Below are 13,014 nucleotides of genomic sequence, written 5' to 3' on the forward strand. Positions count from 1 at the left end.
TCCACCAGCGACTTTTATCTTTCACTTTTCCTTTCATTTCTGAAGATCAAACCAGTTTCCTTCCTAAGTTTCCAACATTAAGCAACCTTTTAATTTTCTAACACCACTGCATTCAAGCATTCATTGCATCAAAACATCTGCCACATTGATTTTGCGGAAGCTTTTCATTAAATTAATCACCAATTGCTACTTTTCAAAATGGATAATCTCTATAATATTCCAGTTAAATTTCAGGAAATTTAGACTTCATTTCTAACGAAGAGGTAGAAACATGCTGTTTCTTATGCTGTTAATTCCTCTGTGGTCCCTATTACTTCTGGTGGTCCAGAAGTGAGTGTCCTTGGCACTTTGTTGGGCTCATTTGACATAGATGACTATGTTGAAACAGTTACTACCATAGCATGTAAAAGTTTCCTCCAAGCAAATGACAGCAAAATTTTCAAACTAATAGATTCCATCAACAACACCCCCCCCCCCACCTCTCAATCACAAAACAGCCATTACTCTTTAAGACTTTCATCAACCTGCAATGCAATAATGAAACTAATCCCTAACTTTGACCAATTCCATACCACCACCCATTCGTTCCACATGCCATCCATGTCTGCCATGCTCCTTATCCCTATTAACTTTCTTTGGACCTCCACCTCCTTTACTACCCATTTTGTCTCACTTATTTCTGCAAACCTAACTTTATTTTTATGTGGTACTGTTATTAGTTTTCCATGAATGTTTCATTGTCATTATTTGTTATTTGTCCAATGTAATTTCCACAATACTCTTTCTCGACTAAAAAAATAAACATTATGTAAAATATGATTATAGATTATCATTGTGTCTTTTCATAAACAGTAATAATAATAAACCATTTAAACTGTAGAGAACATATAATTTTAACGTCATAGAGAGAGAGAGAGATCATCTTGGCATAGAAATTAAAATATTCACAGCATCGCTAAGTGAAAGATAACAACATTACCCTTTAAAATTAAAACATGATAAAAAGTTAGAAGATTGAAAATCTAAATTATAAAGTTGATGAAAATATTTTAATTGCTAAAAAATGCTGTTTATCAATATATAATTGACATATAACCAGATTGACTTAGGACCAGCCAATCGGAATCGAAATCATTAGTAAGTTAATGGCCAAGTGTTTCAGCACAAGAGTAGACATTCTATCTAACCTGAACAGCTAGGGTCATCCTATGCGCAGAGTAATGTCTCCTCAAAAACTTGAATAGTTCCTCACGCAGTACAGTTTCTCCATCAGTCGACCCTCCTTGGGGACTGAGGGTACGGTTATCACCCCAGGGGAATTTTGATATTGGGCTTCCTTCTTCTGCAAGGCTGCAATAGAGTTGCTGCTTCCGATGAGTATCTGATGTAATTGACATCTGAAATTCTGTTTCATAAAAGTTAATAAATTTCTAAATGAAGAAGTTTATTTACTGATGGAAATTATTGCATAACAAATGTACCATGGCTATCACTTATCTGAAAGGGTGAAAATCTACCATAGCATAACAAAATAATTATGACCATTGAACATGTATTTCCAATATATTGATATACTACCAGTATAACAGTACCAGTCCAAAATTCAACGCCAGTCAACTGGAATGAGGTTCAAACACTCATATAACTAAAAAAGGTCAGTAATTTCTCACCCGATTCCACAGCCTCTCTTTCCCTAGCTATTGACTCCTGCTTCATCAGGGGCCCCACAAAGAATTGAGCAAAGCGATCCAAAGATTCTTCCAAATAATCCTGTCTTGACTCAAAATAAAAGGTCGTGCAGTCCCACTCGGTGTAGGCATTGTTTGATCCTCCCCTTTTCTAGGAAGAAAAAACATTGACGTATTTAATTCTCACAATACCATTCTCCACAATCATTCAATATAATTTTGCAACAACCAATAATACACCACTCATAATTAACACTATATTATTCCATAAGGAACCATGCAGGCCATGTAACCCAATTTTCATCTACTTCACAAAATTTGTAACTTTTATGCTCCTTATGACAACTCTAAAATTTTATTTATTTGGGTCTTTAAAGAGTTACAAGCTTTCACAATTAAACAATTTAAAGCTGTCCTGAAAATAGTTTATGAGAAATAAGAGCTTCAAAAATCTTATCTCTTCACAGAAATGTCAGAGATTGGTGAATGTTTTCCTTGTGTACTTAAAAAAGATCACATGTAATTGATAGAATAAGAGATAACAGGTGACCATCAAACATGATTTCCTATAGGCTGAAAGCGTATTTTTGTTCAAATATATCGGTCATGCTGAATTATTTTTTTACTATGATACCCAATCAAGAAATTTTCCAAGTTTGCACAGAACAAGGTGACCACACGTGCTTGTATGCCTACCATTTTCATGATGAAAAAACCAGGCTAAATAATTTTGTTATCAAATTATATCAACTGCTGAGTTAGGTGTCAGGATATAATTCTTCTGCTTTCTATTGTAGCCATATGTGTTATTATCTCTCTTACCAGTTCAGTAACTTGATCACCAAAATTTAAATATTCAGTTTTTTGTCCTACTAAGAATTGAATGTATAAGCTTCAATTTTTTTATGACTTTCCACTTATGAAACATGATGATCGAGTTGACTTTTGTTCGCTCAGAAAAAAGTAGGTACTCAGATTATCAAAATTTTTTGCATAGTCTAAAACTACATTACAATAAAGAGAAATATTTTTGGGTTTCATAATTTCCTCTGCCATTTATATTTTTTGGTAATATAAGGACATATGTGCCGATTGGCAAATTTACAAAGTGAATAGTTTGAGTGGAAAAATAGAAAGTAAAAAACCTAATAAAACTCGGACAGAGTCAGTGGTTGGAAAATGTATAATGAAGATTATTTAATTCAAGTTGAACAAGCAAGTCAAAAGCTTCAGAGTGGCAAAAGGTAGATATTAATTGTACATGGCAATCACGCAATCCAATAAAAAAAATATATTTAACGATGCAGGTCTTGGTAGTCGAGAGGGTAGAGCTTTGGACTGGAGGGCCCGGGTTCAATTCCCAGGCAAGCCTCTCTGGGTACCTGCAGCTCCACCCCAACCTATGTGATTTTTCGGATACCAGACCTTCCTCAGAAATCATAACCAGCATATGGAAAGGAACTGGCCCCCCTACCCTGATGTGTGAATTTCACACGTCGTCGGGCTTAGTACAGGGTAAACTCTACCATCACCTACCAAACCGACCTTCGGGTTGATTACTGTATTTATGGTTTATATATACACATATATATATATACATATATATATTTATACATATACATATATATATGAGTGTTCTCTGCATAAATATATATACACACACACTGGCCAAGATATGGCGTCAAAAACGCCATCTCTTGGCCAAAGAATCAGGGTACTTGATTAATATATAAGGCCCTCAAATCTCAGTGTAAATTACGTTTCCTCGATAGCTCAAGTGGTTAGAGCATCCACCCAGCAAGTGGAAAGATCCGTTGTTCAAGTCCCAGGCAAGGAAATCTTTTTACGCTCGTGATTTGCACGATTCCACCTTCCCCACCTCTCCTATGTTTTTCCTTTATATGTGTTCCTATCCCCTTTCCCTTATATCCGTCCGCATCAGCCTACTCTTAACAAAATGCGCCAAGGGGCATGCAGGTCAGTATCCCATCCAACAAATGGCACACTCACTTAGAGTGCTCTCCACAAAGCACCTCAAGTAGGATCCACATACCACAAGAAAAAATCTGCCACCTCCAGGAGTCGAACACTGGGTGGGAAGCCAGCCACATAAGCCACCTCACCATCCCAATTCCCACTGGTTTGGTTCTCGGGTAGATTTATTCATAGTTTGTAGATGTTTTCTGGCATTAAATTAATACTCAACTCACTGGAAGAACCAGAGTCAACAGCACTATTGAATTCCCTGCCTCTGGCACTGACTTATGGATGCTTCTACCATCAAAAGAATGAGAGAACATACTTTTCCCCAGAATTATGGTGGAAATTAACATCAACAGAATTTCTGTGGAAAAGTATATAGTCCCTCTTCCATTCAATGGATACACAAAACTTCGAAAACAATAAGTCTGACCCTGTAAGGTTTATTTGTACTGCTGTCACATTGATACTTATTTCTCTATGCCTTAAGTTCCTGCTAGTGCTTTTTTCTTCAACTGTTACGCAATAATCACCAGCAGACATGGCTGCAGCCACTCCTGAATTTAGTGAAAACTACAGTTGAGATTGGGCAATGAAATAATCTCCTATAGGAATACCCACTAACACTCTTAGTGTTGTTAAAATCCAGCTTAGAAGACCTCATTTTCCATGATTGGCAATCCTCTATTCCCTATCTCCATAATTAGCTACATTTCATTACGTTTGCCAAATCTATTTTCATAATCTTGCTCATAAAAATCTGAGTTGCCTGTTGTGGTAATCAAAAATCGCCACCACCCATTGAGCAGAAAATAAAATATTTAAAAAATTAGATTTCCCTGTCACTAACTCATAAAAATACTCATACTGACTAGATTACAGCATAAGAAATAAACACCAGTCTCAGTAGAACACAGTTATTTAGCAACACTCAACAATTTACCATCCAATTTTAAGATATGATGATCACCTATACACTTTCATCCAAACCATAAGTTTTCTTTTCCTGAATTTATTAAAAATTGACAATTTTACACAACTTTCTTGTGGTGAAGGATTAGGAATAGTGCGATATTTGACATGGGGTGTAAATATATGAAAATTATAAGACAGAAAAATATGGTACTTCATCTAATCGTAAATCAGTCCCTTACAGGGTTTTATTAGGACTCAACAACGTTGCAATCCTTGGCTCCAGTCTCTGGTAAAATGTATTAAAATTAGAATAAACAACAGACAACTCAATAAAGAGACATTTCTTCAATTGACTGATTATGCCAATACTGGATAAAATGGGCACGATTAGGGCTAAGCAGAGTATTATTTAGTTCTAGCATTACTGATCTGTCAATAATTAAGCTTGGATAACAATCAAGAGGGCCCATGATCTACTGAGAGGATGACAAGCAATGTTCTGCATTCTTAAAAATATCAGGCTAACTTAAATGCAAAATGGAACCAATCTAATTTTAAGATGAAATCACATTGAACAGAAATATGCGTACCTTGATAAAGGAGTCGAAATCATTTTCTTTGGGGTACTTTTTACTGCCCATGAAAACCATGTGTTCCAAAAAGTGGGAGAGCCCAGGGAATTCCAATGGATCACTAAAGCTTCCAACGCCAACATACAAACTTGCCGCAGCCTTTAATATAAAATTCCATTACTTCCAAATAAACACTATTTTTTTAAAGTGGTACACATATATATATATATGTACCACAAGTGGTATGTATACATGCACGTACAAGTTTCTCCTCTGACTTGCCACTTTTACTATCACTGGCCGATGATTCAGCATCATCATCCGAAAACTCGTCCGTACTACTGGCTAGAAACAATCGAAATCATGCACATTTAATATTTACTATCATTGCCAATCAACAATTCGATCTTGGAACATATTTGAAGCTTGTTTACTCATGACGAACCTTCATTTTCGTCCATGGATAAATTCGTGTCTCTTACATTAACACCTTCTCCGTGGTCTCTAGTATCAGATACAACGACAGCTGTCAAACCATTTGGAAGACGGAAAATTCTATAATCCTTCTTGTCGTTTTCGGATTTAATAGGAGCATCAAGGTATTTAACCTGAAACTGGCCACTGTTAACATTTTCATCATTACATTTAGTTAATACTTTCTTTTCATTTCCGCTAACAGCTGACTTCTGCATTTCAACTTTAGTCGACTTTCTTCTTCTAACAGTGGGACTTTCCATGCAACTCGAGACTCTCTTGGACATATGAAAGCTACACTGAATGCTCAAAAAAAAGAACGACAATCTAGAATAGCCAAAAGATATGTTCATCTAACTTTTATTTAGACGACCACAAGTTATCTAGAACGAAAGTAAGTTATCGGCACACGTTTTGGTATCATCATCAATCCCGCCTTATCCCATTCCTTACACCTTTTTCAATTGTTCCATTCAGCAGATGACCACCACACAGCGAATGCGCAGTAAGCATTACCAACATTTAGTCTTCACCATTTTATTTTGATTTGAAAGGAAATTCAGTAGCCCATTCATGGAATTGCTGGATTCGTACAAAAATTTAATTTTGAAGAGAAAACTCGCAATCGAAGCAAGGGCATACACACTTGCCTCACATTTAACGTTACCGTGACTTGATTAATGAGGGAGAATTATAATTTTCGAACCTTCGTTGACCCGTACACCGCAGTTTTTTACTAATTACTCCATTGAAATGGTATCTGTTCAAATTTTACACTAGGTTTTTAAGAACTGATTAATTTACTAATTTACGCAGCCAATGATTTACTTTTCTGGTTGAAAGTGTCCTTCTTCATTCCTCCATCATTTTTCTTAATTGTTTATTTTTCGGCCGACAGATATCTTTATCTTTTTTATGTGCAAACAGTAATGATTAACTCAACCCTTTCACCCTGAATTCAAGCTTTCATAAACTGCCATACTTAACTAGCCATCTTGCTACTGCAAAAGATCAGAAGTATTTTACGTACTAACCTAGCCATTTTGCTACCACAATAGAGAGCTATTCCCTCTATTGCTAATATACCACCTCGCAATTCCGGCCTTTTTTTCAATAGGTATGGAATGGTGACTGCATTTATTTTATATTTCATAAGGCTCTGGTTTATATGAAAGTTAATATAGAATCTCACCAATTAAGATCTCACATCCATAGCTGCACCTTGAGGGGTAAAATGAATTTGAATATTACTTATTGCACACTTTCCTCAACTTATAACACATTTCATAATGTGAACATGCGATTGTATAACTAGCTGCAGTTAAAATCGGATTGTATCACAAATCTCAAGAAGAGGGTATATACCTGGTCACTTGCTAACCAAATTTACTCAATTAATGAATGCTTTTGATAAAATCTTCATCACATGATACAACTATGTTTATATATTGAGTAATATTTATATTGATAATATTCAATATGGTTACACCATTTATCAAAATGAATAAAGGAAAATAATAATCAACTTTGAATCACCTCTCATTATTGGTAGACATATACCTATCCTTTAATGGAAAAATATATTTATCCACCCATACGTCCATTTTCTCGAATTCCAAAAATTTCCTAACTTACATTTGCAAGATAAATAAAATTGAGGTTCCAGTTAGTATTGGAAAAAATCTGAAATAATCATTTATGTGAATAACATAAATAATATACCAATTATTCTAATACATGATTTTCAGAAAAATCGTGGCAATTTTTGTATAAACTAGCTCAGATTTATTAGAATTGGGAAAATCAGCGTTACACTATCTTAAAATTCACTTTTAGAAGCCAAATCTCTAAGTACCAACAATAAACTATCAGCGTAGCCTACCTATTAAAACAGATTTTAGGTTCATTAACATTACTATATCATGTGGACTTACTTCTTTCCTCCGCATTATTTCCTTTTTTAGTTGTTTGCACCTCCCGCCCACCTTCATGCTCTGTAAAAAGCCTAGTCCCTTCCCTACCCTACCTCACTTACGTTCATCTCTCCCATCATGACCTTCAATATCCCACTACATCTCAGTGTCTCTACTACCCAATATTTCTGCCTTTCTCAGATCTCACCTAGCAACTTCATCTGTTCTCCCATGATATCATTAATGTAAGTCTTCCTCTCTGTTCAAAATATCTTCTTCATTCTTCTCCATGTCACCATTTTAAACCCAAAGCAACTGTGGGAGATGCCGCAACAGTAAATTTTGATAAAGCATGTGCACATTTGCTTATGAGCATTACCATGATCCCCGTCAAGGTGAATAATTCTTACACTTTAAAATTGTTGCATTTCAAAAGCCTCTAATTTACACACATCCTCTTGCTCCAACTACCATGTTTCAAATACATTATACACTATATTAAAGTTTTTATTACTTTTCTCCATGTTTATTCAGGATATATTTAGTCAATACCATTCTTCTTATGAATGCTTTCACAAGAAAGTTATTGACAAGAAACCCATTAGTTCACACTCTCTCCATTTCATATCTCGCTTTACACTGATGATAATTCCCTTAAAACTATGCAATTAGGTGAAGCGTCAATGAACAGGATGTCAGTTTACACAATCTTCATTATAAAATGATTGACATTGTAAATGCACTGACTCTAGAGTTAACCAAAAACATCTTTGTTAGTTCCAAAGGAATTATTTTTTCAAGGTTGGTGATATGACATAGTTGCCATTACGTTAACTGCAGAGACAAGAAATAGCAGAGACTACAGCATAAACTATGAGTGCAATAAAGCTAACATTGTTGACTGGCTTAGACAATGGTTCATCATAGGCAAATGCTAGTTCACCAAAATAATGATGAGAACTGAAAATTTACAATTTTGCTTTAAAGGCATCAAAACGCTGTGATGCATACAAAGTTGCCAATTGGGAATAATTTGAAAGGAGAGTTAATAACACCAGCACACCATTTATTATCCTTAATTATATCTCTCATATGAAGTATCCAAGGGTAATTTAAAGTCAGAATATAAGTTACAACTTCCAAGGAGTAATAGTAGTTTTGAGGGGAGGCAACCGACAGCTGAAGTCACTTGCACCATTAGGGATGGACAGGAGAGGATGAAGAGTGGAGAGAAACCCAACGTCGGAATTAGCCTACTCTTTACGAAAGGCGCCAAGGGGTCTGCAGCTTAACGTCCCATCTGCCGGACTCACTCAAAGTGCCCTCCACAAAGCACCTCAAGTAGGGGTCGAGATACCACTGAAAAATATTCAACACCGCCGAGATTTTAACCCGGGCCTCTGGGTGGGAAGCCAAATACAACTTCCTTCCTATTGAGTTATTGTGTTCAAACATCAAATAACTACGATCTAACAATGCATCTACAACAGGTTCTTATCCCATCATTCATTCTAAATTAACTATAACCCACTGTAAATGTTGGGCTTCAGCAATGAACTTTACTAATATTATATTATTTCAATCAATATTCAAATTTTATCAATGCAATATTTTAATGTCAGAAAAATTGCCCAGATGTACAAACAATATTAAACATGACATGATCTATCAAAATTTGTGAAATTAGTATGTTTGAAGTTTGTCATCATGGCATGCCATTAATGAATATTTGTAGAACATTTAGAAATGTTGAACTTAAATTGAATGAATTTTCTTTATATGGTGCATGCCTGTATGTACATGCAAATGAAAGGACAAAATGGACATTTTTGATTAATATTTCCTCGGAGTATGACAGAAATATAACAGTAGTGGCCAATAGATAGGAAGAAATTTAAAAAACCTAAGCAAGGTGGCCTAATGTAATTAATAAGGAACTGGATGGAATAAAAGGGGCTGGCTGTATTGTCAGATATTCATTCAAGAGAACTTGGAGATGGTCGGTATGTGAAATCAGGATTCACTTGATTCCAATACTGACTTGATAACCCTGAAATTTTTCATGATAAATTTAATTGCAACCCTTAATTTAAAAAAACTCTCCTGCTTATATATTTAAGGACTGATAAAATAATGAAAACATTTCAAATGAAGATAGCCAATGGCTCAAGACTGAAAAGAGAAGTCTCGACTACTCAACTTAATAAATTATAAATAAATACACATGTGCTAATAGACACTGTCAGGTGGCACACAAGTCCCAAACAATTGCAAAATATAATACATAAAACCAGACAAACACAGATCTCTTTAACAAAACAAGTGAATCCTCATCCCATTTACAACCATTAACCAGCAAGAAAAAAAAAGATACATTAAAAAAAATTAAGCTATAACATATAATACCATACACCACACATAAATCAAATTTTTACGTATATACCTTACATCTATTCTTAAAAGTATACACTCTGTTAGGAAAGGGCTCGAATATTTTTGCAGGTAAGGTGTTCCACTCAACAATTGTTCTATTTAGAAATGAAAATTTTTTTTTATTTGTCCTCTGTGCCCGGCATTTTATCTTAAATTTGTGATCATTTCTGCCTATAAAATTTGGGTTCCCCGCCTCTTTCCTAAGATCTGCCCAAGCTTTCTCCCCCTTCAAAATTCGGAACATTCCACAAAGTCTGCTTACTTTTCTTCTAGATTCTAGAGGTTCCCAGCCCAGCGTTTCTAGCATGTCAGACACACTCTCCATCCTCCTATGCTTCCCCAGTACATATCGGGCAGCCTTTCTTTGCACCTTTTCCAGTTTTTTAATATGACCTTCTTCATGAGGGTCCCATACAAGAGAAGCGTACTCTAAAATTGGTCTTACTAGGGTCTGATAAGCCTTCTCCTTGGTTGCTCTAACGCTCCCTTTTAGGTTTCTCATTACCCAATGAAGAGTTTTGAAAGCTTTCTTATAGATGTACTCCACATTTAGCCCCCACCCTAAGTCCTTAGTTAAATATACACCTAAGTATTTGACAGAATCACTTCTAGGAATGACATTTTCTGAGAATTTATATTCCCTATGGTTTCCATTTACCTTATTGCTAAAAGTGATGGATTTGCATTTGTTAACATTAATATCCATCCCATTTTTTGTCACCCAATCAGCCATTTTATTAATGTCCCTCTGAAGTTTGTCACGGTCTCTGTCATTTTCGACTTTCCTGTAGATAATACAGTCGTCTGCAAAAAGTCTTAACTGAGAATTAATATTTATTGGGAGATCATTTATATATATTAAAAACAATAGCGGGCCAAGTACGCTTCCTTGTGGGACTCCCGATGTTACCCTTGCTTTTTCAGAATACACTTCTCCTAATTTTACCCTTTGTGTTCGACCTTCCATGAAATTTCTGACCCAAGAGATTACTCTTCCATCTGTGTGTAGTGGCAATTGTCCCATCTTAAGCATTAAGCGATCGTGGTCAACTTTGTCAAAGGCTTTTGACAGGTCGACTATTATAGCATCCACCTCTATTCCCGCATCCATAGAGTCGAACATTTCTTGGCAGAACCCTAATAGCTGAGTTTCACAAGAGTGCCCTTTTCTAAAACCGTATTGGCGACTATACAACCAATTCTCACTCTCCCACAGGTCCCAGAGATAATCAGCCATTATCTTTTCTAATAGCTTGCATACAACTGATGTCAAGCTTACCGGTCTATAATTATCAACTAGTGCCTTATCTCCTCTTTTGAAAATTGGCGTAACATATGCCTCCTTCCAAGCATTTGGCAGGGCATTATTGTTTAAGGTAACATTGAATAAATGATTTATATAATTTGAAACTACACTACCGCCCAATTTAAGCAAGTCAATTGAGATACCATCTGGCCCTTTTGATTTATTTGCCCTCATTTTCATAATTTTTTTATAAATTTCTGCGCTCGTCGTTTTAATACTTTTGGTATTTAATATTTTTTCGCCTCCTTGTTGACTCAGAGATGAATCTACAGGATCCTTTTTATTTACCATAACCTTAAATACACTTGCATACCAATTATTAAACGTATTAGCCTTTTCCTTATCATCAACGATTAGTGTCCCATCCTCTTTTTTTAAAGCTGTAATGTTTTCCCTGTTGTCTTTCCTCCTCCGGAGGTACTTGTAAAATTTATTTCCATTATCTATCCTGATTATTTTCTGTAGAAAACTATCTTTGGCTATTTTCTTTTCACTATTCAATTCACGAACTAATTTTTTGTAAATTATGAGCCATTCCGAGCTCTCGTTCCGTTTTTTGTGAATCACTCTCAGTTTTTTCTTAAAGGATCTAATTTTGCGGTTGTAGAATTCTGGATCAGTATTTTCTTTAAGAATTTTTTTCGGGACAAATTTATTTAATCCCTCCTCCATTATCCCCTTAAATGTTTTCCAGATTTCTTCTACATTCTGCCCACCACTTACCCATTTAGAATATTTTTCCCTTAAAAAGGTCTGTAACCCTTCCCTGTCACCCCGTTTATATTGCCAAACTATCTTTTTGTTTACTAGCCCCTTATACTGAGCCCTCTCCCAGTTTAGATATATACGCACAGCTGAATGGTCACTTATTCCCGGAAGGACATTGACTTCCCCTACCCACTTTTTCGGTCTCACAAGTATGACGTCGAGGATGTTTCCCCCGCGCGTGGGTTTTTCCACCATCTGTACAAAACCCTCCTCGTTTATAAGACGACTAACGATTTCTTGGGCCTTCCCACCCCCCACCGTGACCTCGTCTGCCGACCATTGAATACCTGGAAGGTTCAAGTCCCCCGCTATGAGGGTGTGATCCTCAGGGTTAGCCGAGCATATGTCTGCTAATACCTCGACTGCGTACATCCCTTCGTTGGGGCTTCTGTACATAGCAACTATTTTTTAAATTTTCCCTCCATTCCTACCTTTAACATGAACACACATCATCTCACAATCATCTCTTACCCATTCCAATGTACTTATTAGGTTTTTATCTACACATATAAATATCCCCCCTCCACGACCATCCCTATCCCTTCTGTAAACTGACAAATTTTGGGGAAAAATCTCGTTTGACATAATATGATCACTTAGCCACGACTCCGTACCTATCACAATATCCGGATTACATGCATCAACTAACGTCTCGAAATGGCATACTTTATTTAGAATACTTCGGCAGTTTACCTGCAAAACTATTAAGCCCTTACCTTCCTTTCCTTCGGTATTGTGAGGTCCACCTCTTGTGCCCATTACAGGTTTCCCTGCTCACTGAGCTTTAGTGCGACATTTTTAAACAGATTTGACAAAACCAGGGATCCCTTCCTGTTTAAATGCACTCCATCGCGGCCCAAGTGCCTATCACCGACCCAACAATTCGGGTCCACAAATGTCAGACTTTGTTGCACGCAAACCCACTCTATTCCTTCGTTTATGGCGTCAATTCTCTTCCAATGTAT

General features: G+C 36.1%; 1 protein-coding gene across 1 annotated transcript in view; it reads right to left on the reverse strand.

The window, feature by feature from the left end:
* Nucleotides 1-6,093, reverse strand: part of LOC139689466 (nardilysin-like) — a 44,218-nt gene extending 38,125 nt beyond the window's left edge. The window contains exons 1-5 of the mRNA XM_071586600.1: nucleotides 5,601-6,093; nucleotides 5,418-5,500; nucleotides 5,174-5,314; nucleotides 1,671-1,839; nucleotides 1,188-1,405 (exon numbers count right to left, since the gene is read on the reverse strand). Of these exons, the coding sequence (XP_071442701.1) occupies nucleotides 1,188-1,405; nucleotides 1,671-1,839; nucleotides 5,174-5,314; nucleotides 5,418-5,500; nucleotides 5,601-5,982 (993 nt within the window). The 5' untranslated portion in view covers nucleotides 5,983-6,093. The remainder of the gene's footprint in view (nucleotides 1-1,187; nucleotides 1,406-1,670; nucleotides 1,840-5,173; nucleotides 5,315-5,417; nucleotides 5,501-5,600) is intronic.
* Between the last annotated feature and the right edge of the window lie 6,921 nt (nucleotides 6,094-13,014).

The sequence above is a fragment of the Hetaerina americana genome, unplaced genomic scaffold (genome assembly GCF_022747635.1).
Source record: "Hetaerina americana unplaced genomic scaffold, ioHetAmer1.1.p SCAF_24, whole genome shotgun sequence".
Classification (NCBI taxonomy): Eukaryota; Metazoa; Arthropoda; class Insecta; order Odonata; family Calopterygidae; genus Hetaerina; species Hetaerina americana.